This window comes from Cyprinodon tularosa, unplaced genomic scaffold (assembly GCF_016077235.1).
Source record: "Cyprinodon tularosa strain WSP-4 unplaced genomic scaffold, ASM1607723v1 ctg265, whole genome shotgun sequence".
Taxonomy (NCBI): Eukaryota; Metazoa; Chordata; class Actinopteri; order Cyprinodontiformes; family Cyprinodontidae; genus Cyprinodon; species Cyprinodon tularosa.
This window is the reverse complement of record NW_024038969.1, coordinates 691,163-715,917: the sequence shown is the minus strand read 5'-3', so window position 1 is coordinate 715,917 and position 24,755 is coordinate 691,163. Positions and strand designations below refer to the sequence as shown.

At 37.3% G+C, this 24,755-nt stretch overlaps 1 protein-coding gene and 1 long non-coding RNA gene across 3 annotated transcripts in view; both read left to right on the top strand.

Moving 5' to 3' along the window:
- The first annotated feature begins 6,011 nt into the window (after nucleotides 1-6,011).
- LOC119786096 lies at nucleotides 6,012-9,481 on the top strand. The gene is made up of 4 exons (XR_005281148.1): nucleotides 6,012-6,071; nucleotides 7,880-8,017; nucleotides 8,456-8,509; nucleotides 9,394-9,481. It is a non-coding gene; the product is annotated as an uncharacterized LOC119786096 (long non-coding RNA).
- Nucleotides 9,482-15,434: 5,953 nt separating this feature from the next.
- LOC119786101 (roundabout homolog 2-like) overlaps nucleotides 15,435-24,755 on the top strand; it is a 118,894-nt gene continuing 109,573 nt past the window's right edge. For both annotated transcript variants that reach the window (XM_038289197.1, XM_038289196.1), the window contains exons 1-2: nucleotides 15,435-15,912; nucleotides 18,903-19,229. In XM_038289197.1, the coding sequence (XP_038145125.1) occupies nucleotides 15,858-15,912; nucleotides 18,903-19,229 (382 nt within the window). In that variant the 5' untranslated portion in view covers nucleotides 15,435-15,857. The remainder of the gene's footprint in view (nucleotides 15,913-18,902; nucleotides 19,230-24,755) is intronic.

Genomic DNA, 24,755 nt, shown 5'->3' with positions numbered 1-24,755 from the left:
TCTATACACACAAAACAATTAAGTTTTGAATTAATCTGTTCAATTTGCGGAGGGAAAACGAATAATTGTTCAGTTAACAAATTCTACAGCTTGACTGGTGAGGTCTTTTTTTTTTTCCCCCTATTGGAATTTTAAAACAGCTTTTGACCTGTCTGTTGGTGTCTTTAGCCTTTATAATGCTGTTTGTTTACTAATATACCCCCCCAAAAATTTCTGAGACCTTCACAGAACAGCTGACTCTACACTAAGATTAGCTGGATTCCATTACCTAAGGATATTCGTTATGTCAGCTTTTATTTAGGGGCACTAAAATAAAGGAGACAACCTGGAGAGACTCACACAGAGTTGCAAATAGAAAAATGTTATTGACATGAATGAAATATGTTCTTTAGCGCTCAGACCACAGCAAAAGACTGATGCTGAGAATTGACCTGCTCTCAGATTAATAGCCTTGGAAAATAATCAGACTAGTTTTCCTCATGGGGAATGGACACTGGTGATGGAATAAGCTGGAGGACGAATGGGACAAAGAATAATCCGAGAGCTAAGGAAGACATGGGACAGAGGTTGATAAAAGTTTGGCCAGAACGCAAGAAGAAGGCTGTGGGAGGAGCATTATGAAGGGGATCTTGAAAGATCAGAGGTGTGTTTCCGATGTCGATTGGCCGACGCTTGTATGTGGCATATCAGCAGGTGAACCATGTAAGGCTGAGAAGAGTCTCCCACACTGAATTTGCTTAAGCTTAATTTATTTTATGATCTTGTCAAAAGATGTACTGTATTAACGATTAAAACTCTTTATTTTAGCATTAGAAACATGTGCTTGTCTGAGCTGGTGTTTCAGAAACAAAATCACAAAATGTGAAAGGCTGTAATTGTAAAATGTAAAATATGTAAAAGGTATCAATACTTTTCTGGATCAATGTGATTTACTAACTGAGAAGGTCTGCTTCCCAAAAGTCCCTTGCTTGTTTTGTCTAAAAAAATTAAAAGAAGCTGATTACTAGTGGTGTCAAAATTACACACATTTGTTTCTTAAATAGAAGTATAGATACTACAGTTTAAAAACACTCTGGTAAAAGTTGAAGTATCAACTTGACCTCTTACCTCAAGTAAAAGTGAAAAAGCATGTGCTCCAAAAACTACTTCAAGTATAAAAGTAACCTTTAAAAAAAAACAGCCAGATGCCACTATAGGAATTGAAATCTAAATTTTTTGACTATTTCGAAAAAAAATTTGAGATAGGGCCAAGGATGAGGGAGGTCTTGTTGGTCTCCGTCTCCGTCTCCATCTTCCGATACGCTCTCGCCTGAGTCCAAACTTTCAGACATTTCAACGTCTTTTTCAGAATCCAACATTGTAGCATGGCATAGACAATTCACGTTTGCTGTTTGAAGAACACCTCCTTGTTCTGACGATTTTCTTTGGCGTCAGCACAAATTTGCCGAATAGCTAACCAATGAGTATTTGTGTTATGTGACTCATCCAATTACACCAGTTTTCAGTTGAAATAAATATTTCTAAACATTAAACCGTAGCCAAGAGTAACGAGTAACATTTATTTCAATTTGAAAAACTCACACAAAGAGAAAAGACAATTAGGGGAAATGTATTGATACAATTACTTTGTCTTTGGCGCTCAGACCTCGGCAGGAAACATAGCATTTTTATAGATATGCATGACCAGGAGCAAAGAATAGGGCTGTTTCCCCCCAGGCCTGAAACTGGTGGTGGAGTGGAGATAGATGAAGTTGGTCAGTCTGTAGACTGCTGGTTAGCGAGATGGTATGCTGAGCTTTATGGGGAGATCCAGTGGACTGCATGAGCTGATACTAGAGCTTCACTCAGGGACCTGGAAGATGGAAGTCCAGTTGGATAATACAGGTTGAGAGAACCTGTCCATGATGAGCAAGCACGAAGCGACGGTGGAGAGGAAAAACTCCCCTTTGGGAAGAAACCTCTGGCAGAACCAGGCTCAACATGGCGGTCTTCTGCCGGACTGGTTAAGATGAGACAGTGAACGCAGAGTCCATGAGGAATGACACTCTGATGAAACTTTAGCTACGATGGAGAAGGAGGAGCTGAAGGTGGGTTGAAACGGTGTCATCTGAATGAAGTCACAGCGCATCCGCCGCCTGCGCACAGGAGCAGAGAAGTGCGTAACGGAGGCCTTTGAAGATGAACTTTGGATGCCCATTGGCTTTCGTGGAGGTGTGGTTCAAAGCTGATTGGCTGTGTTGTAGGTGGATGTATGAAAAACAAAGAGTTTCTTCAGCTGAACTTCCACCTAGGCTCTATTTTAAAAATGTAAGGAATAGAAAGTAAAGATACTAGTGTGAATAAGTGGAAGTCAGAAGTAGGAAAGACAATAAGTAATGGAGTAAAATATAGATACCTAAAAACACAGTAATGAAGTATTTGTACTGCGTTACTTGACAACTCTGCTGATAACATGTACTTTCAGAAAGTGTCATGATTCCTGGCATTGCTGCTGGTCTGAGTCCTCCCTTAACACACCTGTCTCCATTACCCTCATCTGCTCACCCGACTATATCTCTATATATATATATATATATATATATATATATATATATATATATATATATATATATATATATATATATATATATATATATATATATATATATATATATATATATATATATATATATATATATATATATATATTATATAATCATTATATTGTGTAGTTGGATGTGTGTGTATATATATATATATATATATATATATATATACACACACATCCATATATATATATATATATAAAACTGTAACTGGAGCATGTAACAAAAGTAATTTCCCTCTGGGATTATTAAAGTATTTCTGATTCTGATAATCAAAGCAGATTTGTTTAACCTGAGAATTAAATAATTCATTTTAAAAATGTTTTATTTGGAACATTACAATGTTATTCCTTGGGCATACTTTTAATTTTCATCTGTACTGCTTTGAAAATTAACCTTTTACATTTTTTCCATTAGGTTTACTTTTTTGCAATTAAAATCAAGGCAGCATTACAGTACAGACAGGTTTTGTCAGTGAAAAACCAAGGAGAGGGAAGAAGAGGAGTATTTGTTGGAAAGATTATAATTTCCCTGTTTGAAAACAGAAAAATATTAGCTTAGAGATTTCCTAAAAAGTCTCACCATCATAAGCAAACACATCAAATTTTGAGCTTCAATGATGTGTCGTTTTAAAATTTGGTTGTTATATCTTGAGGAAATTTCCTTTTTGTTTGACGACTGAAAAGAATAGGAAAGGCTTGTATTGTCTCCAAACATTCAACATGAGTACAGCTGTGCAGCAATTTCTTTGATTGCCTCCAGTAATCCTGCGTGTGTTCCACAAACATGGCTTTAGTGCTCTAAGCACACACTGCAGTAGGTGATGAAAATGTTTTCCTCAGTGATTCTGAGTTAAAATGATGTCAGTTTTGAGCTATAATTATCAGAATGATTAAAAACACCCATCTTCTATGTATTTTATCCTTAATGTATGTAACAGACAAACATTAAGTAATTTAAAGTAATTAAAAATGTGAAATAGGATTTCCTTCTTTTTAAAGGATCTGGTTTAGCAGGTTATTTTCAGAAGCAACCTAACTAGTGACTGGATTGTTCCATTTGTGATATAAAACTAGTGTGAAGAGAACTATTGACGTTATCACAACCAGAAAAAGGTCAATGGCAGATTTGTGGAGTTTTAAGCAGGGGTTGGTTGTAAAACAATACGCCAAGCTTTGAACATCTTATGAAGCACTGTTCAGTCATTTGTCCAGCAGCTAATTTGCAACGACATGGTCATACACCTTAAATGACAGATTGTGCCAGAGGCGCAATAATCAGAGTAGCTGGCAAGAGGCCCAAGGTAACTCTGAAGGGGAAGCTGAAATCTACAACTGTGGTTGCAGAATTTTTCAACATAGCTATTAGGGCAAATTTGTACTTTATGGTTAGCAAGACAAAACATAATGTAACAAAAGTCTTAACTTATGTAAGAGTTTATGACAAACACCTAGATGGGTTAGGGTTATGAGGTTCTCTGGTTAGATTGAAAACTCTTTTAGGTACTTTGTGTGGGAAAAAACTAAAGAGAATACAATGATGAAAAATAGTTCATAGAAATGTTGTAGATCAAAGCATATGTATGTGTTAACATGACAGTCAAAATTGTGACAAGTATTAAAAAGTACTGTTTTGTTTCTTTAAACTTAGACTCTTTATCTGTTATGTTCTCTGAAATTGATGCCTGGTCTGATTACTAATTTCTCTCACCTGCTTATCTCCACCCAGTTCTTATTACCCTTCATCAGATCCACCAGCTTCAGCATCTATTTAACCAGCCATCAACCAGTCATCAGCGGCAGATTATCCAAGCCTTTGGTGAGAGTTGTCTACCGAACCTGAATGTTTCTGATTGCCTGACCCTGACCTGTTTGCCGGCCTCCAGATGAATTTTTGCCTGTGTACAGAACTTGGAACTGATTCCTAACACCATCCTGATTTTCCCTTCGGAACCTCTTCGGACCTCTGATCTCCTAGTTTTGACTCCTGAGCATGACACCAGCTTTGGCCTCGCCCAGTAGGCGCAGTCTTTTTGGATCTCAAAAAGGCATTTGATATGTTAAATCATAAAATTCTAATTGCAAAATTATCCAAATAAAATTTTTGACCTAAAACTTTACAGTGGTTTGAATCATACTCAGAAGGAAAAGAGCAGTGTGTCACAATAAACAATGAAAAATCCTATTTTTTAAAGATAAATACAGGAGTGCCACAGGGATCCACTCTTGGCCCTCTACTCTTTACACTATACATTAATGACTTGCCTGAGTCTTGTCCAACAGAAGGTTTTCAGTTATATGCAGACGATGCAGTAATTTATGTTCTTGGAAAGACTGTGCAAGCAGTTTTTAATGAACTGTCAGGACATCCACAAACTGTGTCAGTGTGGTTGCATAATGCACAGCTGTCTCTGAATGTTAAAAAACTTTGTCTGTCTGTTTCTCTTCTAGGACCAAGCCCATATCTCAGGAACTAAATTTGCAGATAAATGGAGCCAGAATCCAGTAGGTTTCAGAAATCAAGTATCTAGGATTAATACTTGACTCACACTTGAAATTTGACAGCCATGTAAAAAAAAGTGTCCAGAGTAACACAAGCAAACTTGTATACATTCAAACTGATTAGAGATTGCCTACCCTTTCACGCTGCTCACAGTTTTGTGCACTCCATGATCTTTTCACATCTAAGTTACTGCATCAGTTCTTGGTCACAGGCCACAAGCACTACTATCAAGCCTCTTCAGACGATATACAATAGAGCTATAAAAATCAGGTCCCATCACTGTGTTAGTCTGAACAATTTAAAAATGCTAAATTTTGAGAACTTTGTCAAATTTGCTCAGTTAAAACTGGTTTACAAATGCTTGCATGATCAGGCCCCTGAGGTTTTGAGTGACTGTGTAGTTCCTCTCAGAGATGTGGGCTCCGTCACAAGAGGAGCTCACAGTGGAAACTGTCAAGTACTCAGATGCAAAACTTCCTTCGGACAATCAGCTTTCACTGTACAAGACACCAAAACATGGAATACATTACCTGCAGAACTGAAGGGAGAGTCAAACTGGGTCCTTTTTAAACATAAACTTAAAGACTTTTTATTGAGAGGTCAGATATGTGAACATTAATAATCTAACTGAACTGATCTTGTTTCTGTGATGTTTTAGTGTGTAATTTGTTCTGTTGTGCCTTGTGTACAGTCACTGTGTTTTGTGTTAAAGCCTAACTGGGGACAGTCATTGAGAATTAGCCTTAGCTAAAATGTTGTAGTGTGTGACATGATTCATGAAACAGGTCCCTATCAAATAAACGAATAAATAAATTAATTAATCGTGCCTTCTTTTTTCTGCTTGGTTCTGATCTCCTGCCTGTTCTCTGGCCTCTTGGGCTTTAGCATCTGGCACTCCCTGGGCGGCACTCGCTGTGTCTTGTTGGCAGCCGACCGGCTGGAACCAACCTCATCCTCTGGGCTTGGACTGAACTTTAAGACCAGGTTAGTGACTCACACTCATAATCATCCTCCACCAGAAAGACGTGGTCATTAATCTGTGTCTGCCTCAGACACTGACGCTGTTCACTGCAGATCTGTTTCTAAATAAATGTTTTGAGAAATCCAACTGTCTGTCTGCCTCAAATACTAGACCCAATCTTTCTTAGCGTAACAAAAACTTTTTCTATTTGGCAAAGATGACCTGGCAAACATATGAAACTCTTAACATGTGAAAAGCTTAAAAATGCACCTTAAGGATTGCAACCATAATTTTTTTTGCAAGTTAGTTCAACACGAGCATATGCTGTGTGTTGGTGTACTGTCTGTATGAATTATTATTCCTACATGTGGGAGACAGCATCACTGCTTCAGTTCAGTATGATGACTCATCCGCTGTCCTTGAAACCCTGCCACCCTTTTCAAGATAAGAAATGACAGAGTTTAGTGTGGAGTTTGAACAAGTGTTTGTGCACTTCATTGGAACATTTCTTTTTCCAAGGCTGAGAAGCAGGGGTATTGGATTGTACAGCAGCTATTTATCCCTGGTAATCTAAACCCCTGCTTTTTCAGCTTATGTCATCACTCGATTAAAAACTACAACGAAATACTTCTATCCAATTACAATAAGACATTAAAAATGGTTTTAAATAAACAGAAATGTTTCATGTACTAGCATTTGAACATATACCTTTTTTTTTCTTTTGGAAAACTTAGGGAAAAAAGGAACAGTCAAGTGCTCAGATAGTAGAATAAAGACTAATACATCACAACCATCCAGCTAATCTCAGAATGTAGGTACTTTCACCACTTGCACTATATATTTCTTGTTATACTTCAACATATATCACAGTATAGAAAACAGTGTGACAACTTCCTTTTTTTGGAAAATTTTGTTGAAGTTAAGCAGTGTGGTGATTTCTATACTTAAACTGGACAAATGTTTTTGATTAAATTCCATCTCCATATAAATTAAACTTGCCCAAATCTTGACAATAGCTCAACCATTCTTACCAGGGAACATGAAATCTCTAACCAAGCCGTTCTGGATTGTTTGTCTTATTTCAATATAGCACATAGGCCCAGCTAATCCTACATGTTTAGGATAATGTTTTATTGATTAAATAGCTTTTATACAGAAAATGTTTAAAAAGATGTGTTTGTCAGCAAAGGTCTCAAAAGTCTTCTGAAAACCTAATCATGGGCTCTGTTTCAGCATATGAAGTACCCTAGGCACTTAAAGTTCTGGATCACTATTTTAAAAAATCCACACCCTCAAATCCTTGAAACAAAAATATTAAAATAAAAATTTTACAAAATATGTTGGGTTTCTTTCTCTGTCACATTTATATTATCTGATATGATACTAAGTGGACTGGTTATTTTGATATGAGAAGAATTCTTTTCAAATCCTCTTGTGGAACATATATATATATACACTTTCAGAAATTACAGAAAATGAGATGACATGATTTATACATAAAATAATCTAGTTTTTTTTTTAAAGTAACTTTTCCATATTCTTTGCCCAGTGTCCACAGTGTTGAAATGTATATGTTTTATGTATCTTCATTGACAGAATGTAACTGAATTAAATTGACATGTACTGATGGATTTTATATGTCCTTTTTAAAACCAAAAAACTGGTGCAATTTTTGCTAATTTCTGTCACCTGCTGTCACCTGCTTATCTCCACCCAGTTCTTATTACTTATATCACAAATGTTATTCTTATTACCAAGCCTTTGGTGAGAGTTGTCTACCGAACCTGAATGTTTCTGATTGACTGACCCTGACCTGTTTGTGAGCCTCCAGATGAATTTTTGGCTGTGTACCGAACTTGGAACTGATTCCTAACACCATCCTGATTTTCCCTTCGGAACCTCTTCGGACCTCTGATCTCCTAGTTTTGGCTCCTGAGCATGACACCAGCTTTGGCCTCACTCTACAGAGGTGCAGTAGGCGCAGCCTTTTTGGATCTCAAAAAGGCATTTGATACGTTAAATCATAAAATTCTAATTGCAAAATTATCCAAATTAAATGTTTGACCTAAAACTTTACAGTGGTTTGAATCATACTCAGAAGGAAGAGAGCAGTGTGTCACAATAAACAATGAAAAATCCTAATTTTTAAAGATAAATACAGGAGTGCCACAGGGATCCACTCTTGGCCCTCTACTCTTTACACTATACATTAATGACTTGCCTGAGTCTTGTCCAACAGAAGGTTTTCAGTTATATGCAGACGATGCAGTAATTTATGTTCTTGGAAAGACTGTGTAAGCAGTTTCTAATGAACTGTCAGGACATCCACAAACTGTATCAGTGTGGTTGCATAATGCACAGCTGTCTCTGAATGTTAAAAAACTTTGTCTGTCTGTTTCTCTTCTAGGACCAAGCCTAAATCTCAGGAACTAAATTTGCAGATAAATGGAGCCAGAATCCAGTAGGTTTCAGCAATCAAGTATCTAGGATTAATACTTGACTCACACTTGAAATTTGACAGCCATTTAAAAAAAAAGTGTCCAGAGTAACACAAGCAAACTTGTATACATTCAAACTGATTAGAGATTGCCTACCGTTTCACGCTGCTCACAGTTTTGTGCACTCCATGATCTTTTCACATCTAAGTTACTGCATCAGTTCTTGGTCACAGGCCACAAGCACTACTATCAAGCCTCTTCAGACGATATACAATAGAGCTATAAAAATCAGGTCCCATCACTGTGTTAGTCTGAACAATTTCAAAATGCTAAATTTTGAGAACTTTGTCAAATTTGCTCAGTTAAAACTGGCTTACAAATGCTTGCATGATCAGGCCCCTGAGGTTTTGAGTGACTGTGTAGTTCCTCTCAGAGCTGTGGGCTCCGTCACAAGAGGAGCTCACAGTGGAAACTGTCAAGTACTCAAATGCAAAACTTCCTTCGGACAATCAGCTTTCACTGTACAAGACACCAAAACATGGAATACATTACCTGCAGAACTGAAGGGAGAGTCAAACTGGGTCCTTTTTAAACATAAACTTAAAGACTTTTTATTGAGAGGTCAGATATGTGAACATTAATAATCTAACTGAACTGATCTTGTTTCTGTGATGTTTTAGTGTGTAATTTGTTCAGTTGTGCCTTGTGTACAGTCACTGTGTTTTGTGTTAAAGCCTAACTGGGGACAGTCATTGAGAATTAGCCTTAGCTAAAATGTTGTAGAGTGTGACATGATTCATGAAACAGGTCCTTATCAAATAAATGAATAAATAAATTAATTAATCATGCCTTCCTTCTTCTGCTTGGTTCTGATCTCCTGCCTGTTCTCTGGCCTCTTGGGCTTTAGCATCTGGCACTCCCTGGGCGGCACTCGCTGTGTCTTGTTGGCAGTCGACCGGCTGGAATCAACTTCATCCTCTGGGCTTGGACTGAACTTTAAGACCAGGTTAGTGACTCACACTCATAATCATCCTCCACCAGAAAGACGTGGTCATTAATCTGTGTCTACCTCAGACACTGACGCCGTTCACTGCAGATCTGTTTCTAAATAAATGTTTTGAGAAATCCAACTGTCTGTCTGCCTTAAAGTTCTGGATCACTATTTTAAAAAATCCACACCCTCAAATCCTTGAAACAAAAATATTAAAATAAAAGTTTTACAAAATATGTTGGGTTTCTTTCTCTGTCACATTTATATTATCTGATATGATACTAAGTGGACTGGTTATTTTGATATGAGAAGAATTCTTTTCAAATCCTCTTGTGGAACATATATATATATATACACTTTCAGAAATTACAGAAAATGAGATGACATGATTTATACATAAAATAATCTAGTTTTTTTTTTTTAAAGTAACTTTTCCATATTCTTTGCCCAGTGTCCACAGTGTTGAAATGTATATGTTTTATGTATCTTCATTGACAGAATGTAACTGAATTAAATTGACATGTACTGATGGATTTTATATGTCCTTTTTAAAACCAAAAAACTGGTGCAATTTTTGCAGCATCTAACTAGATTAAGAGGTGGGTGCCACACAGCTCTGTCATCCATGACTGCCTGTCTGAAACACATAAAAGAGGCCATTTCTATGGAAATGCAATGTTTACACGCATGGAGTAAGTCTATTATCTGCCATTTTGAAAATATTATGTTCACATCGCTTCCCGGGATTGTACCTCGTTTTGCTCTCAGCTTCTTCCCCTTGTTTTCTTTTTTGTTTTTTTATGTGCTCATCCAGAGGAAAAACAAATGGTGTTAATGCCTTTTCTGCCTGATTAGGTGCAAACCTTTTCTGTCTCCTCCATGTTCATGAATTGCAAGAGAGATGTCTCACTAGTGTTTCGAAAAGTACTGCTTTCAATGTCTAAATGGGGCCCTTTTCACCTTAAAAGCACTTCAGTGGACTAGGGAAGATTGGACTCTTTTCTCTCCACTATTGCAAGGTGTGTCAGGAGTTCAATATGTGTTTTGTAGAGCATGAAGTTCCAGAGAAAGTAAATGTACAATGCAACAGAATAAAATAAAATTAATGCACTGAAAGCATAAACAATTTCCTGGGGAAAAAAGTGAAACTTGCTGTAAGAAAAAAAGTGTTATTTGTGTTTTGACATCTATAATTTTCCGGAGAGACATAGCAGACATTTAAACAAAGTTACAGCTAGATAGATAAGACTTTAACTGTGATACTTTTTCGATTAATTTATATTCATTGTGTCCAAAAATCAAACCACAAAAAGGTTCCATAAAGCACTTTAAAACTCAAAAATGTAGCAAAAAAAAAGCTTAAAATCTCCAATGCTTCAGTGCTGGTGAATCAGGCACTACATGTAGGTTATTAAGTGCCAGGGTGGAAGACCAGAAAAATCCGGCTCATAAAAAATATAATAGCAATCTAAGTAACAACATATTAAACATAAAAAAAAAAAACAGGTAAAGCTTGTTGTTTTGTTCAAAACAAAAAGATGTACTTTACTCACACACACACACACACACACACACACACACACACACACACACACACACACACACACACACACACACACACACACACACACACACACACACACACATACTTTTTTTGCTACATTTATTAAGGTCCATGTTTTAACTCCCATTGACTTACATTGATTTTCGGTCATTTTTCAACCCTTTCCATGCCCTAACCCTAAAACCAGCCCTAAACCTAACCATTACCAATGCATACCTCACCCTAACCCAAACCCAGTTCACAATTAGCCCTAAACCTAACCGTGACACTTTGACACTTGTTCAAAAGAACTTTCAGGGTAAAGGCAGCTACATACTTCACATGAAGTAAGAAATGTCTCTCCCTGGTATGCCTGTTGTATAATTGGAATCCAAGTGGCATATGCAACTTTTGAAAGTGGTATGCTAGATACCACTGTCTACCACCCGCTGTCACTTTCATTTTATCAGTATTATTCTCCAATCATTTTCATTTCTCCCATCCCTCTATTTATACATAGAAACGTATTGTTTCAGTTGACATCCATTAGCCCAATAAGAGTCTTTACTGGAAATATTTTAACCTGGAATTGAATTATTTTTGAGGAGATATTTTCATCTTTTAAATGGAGGTTGTAGTGAATTTATTCCATATGTGTTTGCAGTTTAGTAAAGATTGAGCTCCAAATCACTCTTTCATTGGATTTCCTGACACAAAATTATTTTGGCAGGTGTTAACAGGCAAAATATGAGTTGTTATTTGATTAAAGGTGAAATTAACAATTCAATATTTAAAAAAAATTATAATAAATAATAATGTGAAGAACTACAGCTCTCTTATATGGAATATAGTGGTATGCCACACACCATCTCTGTGTTTTCCAGACTTTTGTTTTTGATCTGAGCATGTATTTCCATGTAAACAGAGTTTAGCTCCTCCCTGTCTACAAAATGCCAACCATGGAAGCGGAGCGTTGGAGTGTGTCCAGTGGACCAAAACACTCAACTGCAGACAATCATTTACCAAAATAATTCGCTCTTGCCATCAGCATTATGAAGTTATGAGTTACTTATTTCTTCACAAAGCGTGTCCCTCTGAAAGGTGATGATGTTTTGCTGTATTTATCCTCTGTAAATGTGTGCATATGTAGGAAAAATGGGAGATTGTAACTGTGATGCAGCTAAAGTGGAGGAAGAGACAGGCATACTACACATTTTGTTTTAGTCTACCGAAAGAGCCCAATGGCCCACTTAGTAGTAAAAATTTGTTTATTGCTGCTTTAAATATTACATTAAATAAAGGCATTTAATTGCACAACTGGAAAGGATAGTTCTAAGAATCACTTTGTCATTTTTAAAAAAGGAACATTTGTTTGATACATCTTCTCAGTAATATGAAGCATTTTGCTCTCCTCCTGCCTCATTAATTAGAAAAAAAAAAATTTCCTCTGAAAATATGTTGTTTCTTTTTCCTGTTTGAGGTAAGGTACAGTAGATGGGACTTTCTATCAGTTTGGCACCTGGGAATCTCATGAAGTCTGAATACTTGGCAGCAAAAATAACTTCTTATCTTATTTCTAATGCTATAGTTCTTTATATAAAATTGAAATGCATAATTTCTTAACAAATATAAGTCACACAGTTAGGATTTCCTGAATGCAGCATATATATATGGTCTTCATTTGATAACAACGGTCAACATCCAGGCATTACCAACCTGGAATGGCAATTAAACAAACACACAAGGTGAGCGAAATACCAGACATGATGCCCTCAGTTGTTTATTGTTATGAGATTGGCTTAAAATGAAGGAAGTGCCTCTAGGGTGAGCAGCTCCCGCTTTCAGACAGAGGTTTGGCACTTGTATGCACATTTGGACTCAATGGTCAGGACACATGTCTGCTCAGCTCTCAGTGAAGCCGGCCATGCTTGGTGTTGAACACGCTGTCACACACACCATCTGTTACCGCCAGCTCTCCTTGGCTTGAGCAAACATGGCTATGCGTAGGTAATGGTGCAGACAAAAATTCTGACCTTGACACTGTCTCCTGTGTGTGACCAGGGCTAGATTGATGACAGTAACTAAGCATTTTTTTTTATTTTGGTTGGTTTGACACAGGAAACAGAATCCTGTGGTGCCTGGAAACCCGTCTGTCTCTGTGGGCGATTAGGGAGAGTGTCTTTTTCTGCCTCTGTTACCTTATTGAAGATCAATTCAGTTGGTGTACATGTTTCGCTCTTTAAATATAGTCTAGACATCCATTATCAAAAAAACAGCATTTATTTACTGTTTGCACAACAATAAAAAATAATCAATCTGATCTTTAATTTTTAACATATGCTTTGCTATGGCTGAAACATTATGACTTTGAAGCTGATAAAACTGACAGAGGAAACACACTCATTCTTAAAAGCCCATACAATCAGCTAATAATGCTTTAGATTATGATATAATATTAGATTATAACTATGCTCTGTTTTCACTCACTTTTCAGTTTGGGAGCAGCTCCAAGTATGCAACACGCCAAAGGTAAACCTTTAGGTTCATATTCATGATCTTATTCTCATCCTTACCACGTAGCGTCCTTCCTATTGTAAAACATAGCAGTGATAGCATGATGCTATGGTATGTAGGTTTGAGTAGAAATATGGATGGAGGTAAATGGAACAAAAACCTGCCATTCACTAAGAAGGCCCATTGGTTATTTGTCACCTGTTTGAAGCATTGTTTTAATTAATAAGAAAAAATAAAATATTTTTAATATCAATTAGACCCAAGTCTTTTGTTTGCATTTTTTATTATGTGACCACCAGAGATAGAAAGTAAATACTTACATTTACTCATCAACATTTAACTTGAGTCAATAAAAAAAACAAAAGAAAAAACAATATGTACTTCTAGTATGATAGTTTTACTGCACAATACTGTACCTCTCACTTTTATTTAAATAGTATTATGATGAATTATCACAATGCTTACCTGTATAACTTTTCTGGTTACTCTGCCAAAAGCTACTAAGTAAAAAGTATTCTTGAAAAAGAAGAGATCAAGACGATCTTCAAAACATAGTAAAGAGCTGGTAGGCAATCCTTTAACATATTCGATCCATACAGTCAGATAATGAGAATTACCACCTGACTCTTCTCACTTTAAACCTGCTTCTATGCATACCAATTTTAGTCAATGTCCACACTTATTATTCGATTCATTGCTGCCAATGCTGTATAAAAAATGGTTTAATTGAACCCTTTGGATCGATGGCACCTGATGCAGCCTATCTCCTGCTTATCTCACTGTGGGGGGAACTGCATTCATAATGCTATTGACAATATTGAGCAGAATTGACAATGGGTGAGAATAAGCACCCAAGGCAGTGGGTGGGGGAATGAAGTCTCATTCTTTACAGCTGTAGCCCTTTGTGATTGGTTCTTTCACCATAAACATGAAAAATTATTTTCAGCTACTAAAATGAGTGAGGATTTTTAAACTACTGTACTCCTAAACCTTAAACATGTTCTTAGGCTGGATACAGTGCCTTGTGAAAGTATCCATAAATATTCTGTTTTGTTTTTTTTTCTTCATCTCTATATCTACTACCACAAAATGAATTTATTTAATTATTTTGTATAATGTATGTGGCATTATCTACCTATAATGCCTATTACCTACCTAGAATTTCATTCTAACACATGCAAATGCTTAACCATCTGTCTTTCCTTCAAATCTTATCAGCTACTGGTACCCGCTGACACATTTTTTAAATAAACATAATAGATATTTTATTTCCATGTTTATATTCTGGTTACTTTCATGTACCTACCAAAAACAAAAGGGTCCACATGATGCAAACATCACTATGTTTCATTGTCAGGATAGTTCCATATCCTTTGTTAATAAAAAAAAAGAAAAACCCACAGCATGATACTGCCACCACTATTTTTCACTTAAGGTTTGATACATAAAGTATAACCTCTGTCATCTTAGTGTTTTTTGCATGATAGCCAAAAGGTTTTTGGACTAACAGTACCTGACAAGACACTCTCTTCCACGTGTTTGTGAAAAATGTGTGAAAGTTAAAAACATTCTAAACTCTTTTGCTAGATGCAAAATAACATATTAACAATGGTTTTACATTGATAGAAAGTAAATTTAGTATAAAGATGTATTTCAATATATTTGATGGTTCAGTGATTTTGCAAACATAACCATATGTATGTTATTGTTCAGCTTAAATCATAGATTATCTGCTAGAATTAATGTAAAGCAAAATAAAGCACAGCAATAAAACAGTAGTCCATAATCAACCTGCTGACATGTATCATTTTAACAGCCGCTGAAATATATTTTAGGTACATATTTTGATCGTGGGGGCATATTTTCCATTTTTTCCCCCCCTTGGTGGCGGAGTTGAAAGGAGGAGCTGGGTTACGCTCACGCCGCTCAGAGCTCCTCACCTCTGACGGATCCCCCGTTTCCAACCTTTCATCCCACAAATTGTCCCACGCGGGGATGGACGCGAGTGGCCGCCTCGCGTGGAGAAGCAGAGGCGTGAGAGGGAATCCTCTAGTATAGGTTGGAACCGTCGGGAAGCGGAGAGGCGTCCGTTTGGGCGTCGGTGGTGATGTTTGAATTGGTGACTGCAAAAACTGGCAGTGTGTCGGAGATTGGAGAGCTCTGATCACTGGCTCGCTCTTATTGGAGAGAAAAAGGAGGAACGGATATGTGAAAGAGACTGCTCTCTTCTTTGTGGTGTTTTTAGTTCATCGCGCTGAAACAGTAATTGGACTGCTTGGAAAGGAATTCATGCATTGATAGTTTACAAAGCCACTATGCCAGAATGGGTCCTCTACAGTATCTATTCCTCTGTGGACTTTTGTACACCCAGGTCAACGGTAAGTTTAATCACCTCTCTTCCCCTAACAGTGAGTGAAGTGATGTGAGATCAGGGTGCGACCTCAGGCACAGGTAGAAGCGCAGCCCTAACGAACTGGGGACCATAGAGGAGGAAATCTTGTTTCTCCTGAATTATAGTTCATGATGCCAACACTCAGCGCGTTATGGTTGGGTGATTTCAATCCTGATGTAGGGTATTATTGTAGGCAAATTCTTTAATGGCTTCGTTAGACAAAACTCTTTAATTTATTCATGAGGACTTTTCCAGAGAACTCATTTGTCACACGAATTAAATCACATGGCGTCTAGATGTAGCCTACTGCATTTTACATGTCATTTCTCAGCATTGTAAGGTAATAGCCTTGATTGATTGAACTGAAATTATTTATATAATTTCTTAATATTATGTTTTTCTCAATTCTCTCTTGTTTTTAACCTCCCTTTAAGTTAGAATTAACTTAAAGGGAATTATTCCTGGTTGGGTAAATATGCATGTGATAGGACGTTCTTCTACACTGTTTGGAATCTGTAGGCTTGTTTTTTAAAGTGACATCTGTTATTAGTGGTGGTCTAATGAAAACTTTCTTGATCTATCTATCTATCTATCTATCTATCTATCTATCTATCTATCTATCTATCTATCTATCTATCTATCTATCTATCTATCTATCTATCTATCTATCTATCTATCTATCTATCTATCTATCTATCTATCTATCTATCTATCTATCTGTCTGTCTGTCTGTCCAAAATGAAGGGTGGAGTCTCATTAACAGCGTTTGTTAATGCAAATGTGAAGGGTAGAACACATTAAGTGTTGAGCTATTGTAGATAGAACTTGCTGCTTCAAAGCGGGAGTGCAGTAAGGCTGGTCATGGTGGTCATAATGTTAAGCCTAATCAGCACATGTTGTTGTTATTTTGACTGATCAGCACTCTCATCTTTTTGAGACTTGAGTTTTTGTTTTGTTATTTATTCATTTTTTTAGGTTTGTTTCTTATGATTGGCCCTTTTGCTTTCAATGCCTCATCCTAATCCACAAGTAGAGTAATCCCAAGTAAAATATTAAGAATTCAGAATAAACTCGAAGTAGATTACACATCTTTTTTCCAAGATTTGCATCTGAATAGGTGTGTAATTCTCTTTTGGTGATAAAGCTGCTTACTGCTTTCCATATATGTCTGTTTAGACGATACCTATCTGAAGTTTACACTACTAATCCATATTCAGTTCTATCTGGTAGAATGTTCTAGAAAGTAAACCATTAAGTGATTGATAGAGTGATAAGAGGAGCATTGTGATATTGTGTTACTGAGTCACAATTGGTCTGAAATTACCTTTGCAAATATTCTTTTTTTCATTTATGTTCATCAAACTATAAACATTGTTTGATGCGTCTCCAGGTTGGAAACCTAAATAGAATTCCTCAGAAATTTCCTCTCACCTTAAATTGACTTTTATCAGTATGCCCCTGCTTATAATCCCTAAGGAAGTCTATTTTCTTCAGAGAGCCCTTGATTTTCTGCTTCAGTACCATGGACAGTTCCTGCTAAACACAAACTTGGAAAAAAGGCAGCTTATCCCAAGAAGGCTCCAGCTGTCACTACTGTAGAGCAGTCACCCTGTTCCACAAAACATTCTACATGCAGCAATAATACAGTACATCTGAAGATTTGTAAGATCCAAGTCATTGCTGTCTGCTGTTTTTTCCCCACTCTGCTTACTTTTTGTGAAAGATATGCTACTCATCCAGATATGTTTTAAGTCAATCTGTCTGCTCTGTACTCACTCATTTACATTCAGGGTCAGAGGGCTGCGTTGAGCATGAGTCGTTCAGAAAACAGGCAAATTCCCCCAACACCGTGCCAGTCCATCACAGAACTAAAAGACTGACAGGACCCCACAAGACCTGCCTGCTGTTGCTTGACAGTTACCAACCGCTGAGCCAGTGTGTCACCAACAACTTTAATAAACTAATTTAAATTCTACAGTCTGACAGCTTCAGTCTGAAAAGTGTCAGGGCAGACAGCATATTGCACAAAGTTAGTATTCCAGAAGAATCTGTTTGTTTCTGCACGATATCACACAACTAAGGAAAATGTGTTTTAAACAACATTGTAGGAGCATTTTTTTTTTAACAAGGCTCATCACCTTACTTCACCCTGTGTTCTAAGCTAATGGAATGCTTTTTGTCAACATGTATTTATATCTTATTTATTACTTTGCGGTATAAAATTCTGCTTTAGCAGCTCAAACATCACACTCTCGCTTGATTGCGCACACACCTACACAAAGAGCAAATTTTATCATGTGCTCACACCCTCTGAAGGAGACTCGTCACCTCTGTAAACAAACAACATTCTTACTTCTCTTTCTGCTGAAGATCAAAAATCCTCTTATGAGTCATTATTTTAATTGTGATCAAACCTGTTTTAAGGTGATCTTTATGAAATAATAGCTGAAAGTCGCATTAAAATCCAAATTAAGAAAACAGTGCAATGGTAGGAGATGAAAAAGAGGGGTAAACTTTATTAATCCCCTCATATTACAGTAGAAAGTGAAACCTGTGGTTTAGCATATTCTGCAAAAAATGTGCAGAGACAACATGTTGGATGATGTCAGCTTTTAATGGAATGTGTTAAAGGAAAAACTAATGACTTGTAATGACTTCTCAGCTCTTATCGGTGAAAGTAAATATAGAAGCACTCACTCTCAGCTGAGAAAAACCTGATATAGATAAAGTTACTTTTTAAGAATTGCATCAAAATCACTGAGGAGTTTTATTCTTCTATCCTCTTTTTGTTCACAGAAAATATCTGAATGAATTTTCTTTTTGTTTTGGCTACTTTTTGTAAGTTGTAACTTCATATTAGTGAAAGATTACTTCTTGCCTCAATCTACGCATAGTTTGATTGTTGCAATTATATTGGATTAAAACCCTAGAATTACTGCTTAAACAGTACCTTTTACTCTCTTCTCTTCTGTTTAGGGTCCCGTGTTCGTCAGGAAGATTCCCCCCCTCGCATCGTTGAACACCCTTCTGACCTTATTGTATCTAAAGGTGAGCCAGCCACCCTCAACTGTAAAGCAGAAGGCCGCCCCACTCCCATGGTGGAATGGTACAAAGATGGAGAGCGTGTTGAGACAGACCGTGAAAATCCCCGTTCTCACCGAATGCTATTACCCAGTGGGTCCCTCTTCTTTCTACGCATCGTCCATGGACGAAGGAGCAAACCAGACGATGGCAACTATGTGTGTATCGCCCGTAACTATCTGGGAGAGGCTGTTAGCCGGAATGCATCATTAGAAGTTGCTTGTAAGTTTGACTTTTTACATAATTTTCTTTCCTTCAAAAAGGTTCTACCACAGTTGGTCAGGAGTAAGTGTTGTATTGCAGAAAAAATGGTCCCACAGGATGTCTGGAGTGAGGAACCCTTTTATAAAGTGTATAAAAATGTGTAAATGTTGCATCAGGAAATGGTAGAGTTCCTGTTAAATTAACCATGACAATATGGGGCAGTGGTGCTACAGGATCCATAGAAGGTGTCATCTATCATAATACACGAAACCTCACCTTTTTGGCTGAACCTACCAGTGCGAATGTTTGCATGCTCAACACCCGAGCATATGTGTGTGCGTGTACGAATCTGTTTTTCAGGCTGCTGGCTAGACCTGCTTGGATGACCTGTTTGAGTAATGTATGGGCAAAGCTGTGAACCCCTCCGGGGAGGAACAAAGAAGGGGGCAGAGTTTTAACCCAGCTAACTCCTTTTCACTGTTTGGAGTTGGAAAGATGCACCCAGCTCCCAGCCAGATCTCTCCCTGTGTGGGAGAAAGGCGCTCTGGGCTATTCACATTTCCATTATGTGCTAAACTGAGCTGATTTCTTGCCATGAACAAGATGCACACATGCTTGGACGCACACACTGATATACATGCATGCACATAAAAACAAAGAATGTCTGTGGATCTGTACTCACAGACTGGGAATTGGAGGCCAGATGCATACTGGTTAGGTTTTAAATTTACAAAATTATATTATATATATATATATATATATATATATATATATATATATATATATATATATATATATATATATATATATATATATATATATGTTTAAAAGTATTTTTTTACTGTGGGTTATTTGTCATCTACTCTGGCTATGTTGGTGTCATTATTAGTAAATAAATAAAGAAGTGGACAGAACAAGAAACAAAATAAGAGACAGGCACCATTTAGTTACACTATCTAATATCTTTTTTTCAATATCTTAGCATTCAGTGTTATTGCTTTTTTTTTTTTTTGCTTTTTTTTGTACTGATTTTTGTTCTTTATACTAAATCCAAAGCCAATAAAATAGCAGGGGGGAAAGTAAAGTATGTTCAAGTTTGGGGATTTATTAGGCTTTTTAACAAAAAAAATTAAAGAAAATCATTTGCCTTTGTTTTCCCAAACTCAAAGAAGCAGATGTAGACACATTCTCAATTTAAAGGTTTGGCTTTTAAAAAATCTTTAGTGCAAATTCATATTATACCAGTGAATTATTATTATTGTTTTGTGAATTCATACCAGAGTTGTAAATTTAACTGTATCTGTACAATGTGTTTGGTGGTCAGGTTACTAGTAGAGCAACCCCTCTCTCACTCTAATCTCCATTTAAACCACACTCATATCACATTTACTCTGTATATCTTAAGCTGTTCTATCCCGTTTGAGGGTTGTGAATAATTCTACCACTCTCATAAAGAAACCAGAGACCCAAAACTGTCGTTACAGTTTCAAGAGGGAAAATGTTATGGCTGCTTCACTGATTCCCATGACTGAATAGAGGTTGAATTTGCGAACACAATGACTGTGTCAGAATGATTTTGTTGGGATTAACTGACTCTCTGTGGAGACAGTAAAGCTAATTTGCATGGGGTTGCTCAAATTAGCATTTGCAATTCTTTTTCAGGTTTAATTGTTTAATGAGGAATGGGATTTTTTTTAGATACATTATAAGAGAGGTATGCCTTCATCAGCAGTAATATACATAAAATGAGATACAAGATGTTCCAAACCTAAATCAGCTAAGAGTAGATATTAAATAAAGCCCTAATGTCTGGCCTGGGGCAGCTCTGTCTGGTTTGTTGAAAGGATGAAATGATGTGAGTCTAGGATGATGTACTGCCACATGCAGAATCCCTGAAGCCATTCCTTGGCTCGCATCTGGCCAAAAATATGTTCATAGAATCATTCTAGAGAGGGACGTGATTCTAAGGGATAAATGATTGCTCTTGGACAGACGGCTTTTACATGCTTAGCTCTTCTTTAGCTGTTCAGAGCCACCACAGTACCTGGATAAGCTCTTATCTATAGTAGTGATTCACAAATTGCAGATTTTGTTGCAGATTTTCAATCATCAAAGCTTTGAGCTGCAGAGTGTGATTTCATCCAGCTAAAGTTTATATTTAAGATAAACGCAAAAAACTTTATTTTCTATTTTCAATGCTTTCTTTCTAATATTAGTATTAGATTTTTTGTTACCGCATCTGTATGTGGGAGAGGGCAGTTAGTGTTACAAAGCTCTACAGGATTACACTTAAACTTCCAAACAAAAAGTCTTTATTGTTATGAACCATCACCAAAGGTACAGCAGATACAGTACTGTACTTCTCCATTCATACCCACTTCAGTGTACACCAAAATGATCAATTTGGAAGTACACAAACTGTTATGTTGATTGTGAATTTTTCAAAATTGCTGCCATGATTTCCTGTTCCCGGGGGATCCATGGCAAATACAATTGGACTCTTCAAAAAGATGAAATGTTCAACTAATTCTAGCCTTGCCGATATTGGCTAATATATCCCCTCTGAAAGGTATGAACAAAGATTTTTCATCTAAAATGACTTAATTGATGGATGGCATTCTTGCACTTATGGTTCCCCTCCAAAAAATTAAAATCCTCAAACTCTGGCCTTGGTGATGCCTACAAAACATCAGCCAATCCACTTTGAATACTGTTGAAAGTAGATTGGCTACTTGTTTGTCAGTCAAACATTTTGCGGACGTGCCTCCAATACTTATTTACGTAGGCTCCAAGCGTTACTCATACGCTGTTTGGCTAGCGGCCATTATGCCAAAGCATGCAGAAGGACCCCTACGCCTGTTTGCTGTTGCTGCTTTTTTTGAGCTATTTGTTCATTCTTTTGTGTAAACTGGAGCTTCAATGGCCAAAAATAATCCTGACAAACCTAACCGGAATAGAAAGCCTTTTTTAAACGTAGTTGAAAAGAGAAAAAGCTGGCTAAGTGTGTATTTAGATTCTTTTCGGAGATGGCGTGTCCTGTATGAGCAAATGGGTCCAAAAACTGCTCACAACACTTCTGCTGGACAAGTAAATCACGTTTGAATCTGTAGTAAGTTGTAGTTGCAGCAGCGAGAGAACTTAAACAATTTGTAAATATAAGTCATAATGCCAGCAGAGACCACTTCTTCTTATGGAAATTTCCTGCTGACTAGGTGCATACTGCATACTTTGCTGCCTCTATAAGTGAAATACAAAATTACCGGCGTAGAGAACTTTCGGGAAGGAGGGGGCACTGACACTGGCACTTAATTCAAAAATACACAAACAGCTGTTGGACATATCTTCCAGCACAGAATCCTCTTTTGGTCCGTTTGGTTAGCATGGCGGAGCTCCAAGGCAACGGCCAGGAGCAGCTCCTCTCGACAAAATATGCCGCTTAAAATGATACAAACTAGACATCAAACCCGCAACTATGATCGCCAACGCCTGCTGGAGCTACAGTCTCAAAATGTTTTAAATACTGACATTTTTGACCGTTTAAAAAGCTGCGGAGTGCTACGGACGGATGTCAACAAGAAAACAGAGGAAATTAACGGTGGAGGAAGAGATACGCAAGACGGAGTAAGCGGGTCTACAGAATTGGCTAACTGAGAAGCTAAAGAGAGATCCCCACAGACCACTGCTTCCATCAATCCTGCTCTCCAACATCCGCTCGTTGGAAAACAAAATGGATAATCTCCTACTGGAACTCTATTCAAAAAAGACAATATGTAACTACTGCGCCATCATTCTGAAGGGTCTTAGTTGCGTCCAGCCGTACCGGACGGTGCTGTTGGCCTGGGGGTTTGATGCTGTACCGCGCCGATAGAAACAAGAGCTCTGTGTGAATGGATGCTCCTTTGAGACTGTTCCCAGGCAATCTTCGGCATCTAAAGGGGAAGCAAAGCCCTCTGCAGGTGAAAAGGAGGAGAGCACTCTAGATGCTTCCCTGCCAAATGCTTAAACATCCCCAGGCGGCTCCTCCCAGGCCCCTCCGGCTTCCACACCTTCTCCAGCATTGTCTGGCGCTGCTAAAACCTGCCGATGGTAATCACTGCTGTTTCAACCACATCGGTCTCTTCAACCCAGGGTGCTACCACCCTCACAGCATCGTCATCATGTTCCTCTTCATCCCCCTGAGCCAGGAGAAGTGAGTGCTTCAGGAGCTGAAGGCAGTAGTAGCAGCTCAACAACAACTGCTGCTTACCTTATAAAGGCTGCACTTTAAAAAATGAAATTGTCTAGAGAGCTGTTCCCAACGAAATTTTGTTTTGTTTAGACTTGTGTATACAAAATGACGAAATAAAACTTTATTGTCTTTATGCTTGGTGGCAGCTGAAATGGTAAATACCTTTTTTATTAAGAAAGCTTTTTACTGTTTCTGTTCTTCCTCACTAAACACTTCTGTTAAAGAGAAAAAATATTGTGTTAAGTCTTATTTCCTCAGTTTTATCTTTAATGATGTAAAGTCCTGTATAGCTGGTCTTTCTATGGCTTTTTACCAATTCTAAAAATTGTTCATTCATATAAAACCTTTCTGAATAGCATTGAACTGATTAATTAGATTCTTCATGTCTTTTTTTAAGATCTCATGTTTTAAATGATGAAATTAAATATTGCTGCAAAACGTAACATTATTAGATGTATAATTTTCATAAAGAGTGAAGTAAGCTGCCTTTGTTTCAATTGTAGTAGCTCTGTCTACACAAAACCAATCAGTAGAATTTCACCCCTTTTTTGAGCAAAATATTATATTTACAGAGATGCAGAATCCTCTGACATCTCAGGTGGCTGCAGGTTCTTGCCTCTCATCCTGCGGCCAAAATGGGATAGGAGGACACGGGCAGAAGAAATAGCTGTGGGGATGAGAGATCTGTTTCTTTAACAGTTCGCACACATCTGCAAATTTTCTAATGGGCTGTGGCAATGCGTCTCAACCATTGGTTCAGAAAATGTAGCAAAACTAGAGGGGTGCTGTTCCCCTGGGAGCATTTCCGCTGTACAAGCTCAATTTTGGTGGCTTGTCATGCATTTCTTGAGATTGGGTCTGACTGAAAAATTTGACAAGGCATTATTCACTCCATCTGATGCAAAACACTTGAGCTGTTTAAGGTGGCAGCAGAGCTTAAAATATGTAAATTATGCGAAACATGACAGACAAATCTACAGCAGGCAGCTTGGCAAAACAAATAACATACCTCAGAACATTTGTTTCCTATTAATTAGGCACTTTCTACAAAAATATTCTTTTATACTTGATTGCTAGGAGAGGCAATTACACAGACTCCATGTCATTATAAAAATATGAATATATATGATAATTTATGTTTTATAACGTGTCTTAAAACAGTGTTCATTAAACATTGAAGATTTTCGTATTTCATCCCCTTTTAACCACAAACTCCATCATATTTTCTGGTACTTAAAGGATTGACCAGCATATAGTTGAAAATATAAATATTTAAACTAAATTAGATATGGTGTTATTTTATTTTCTCTTTAAGA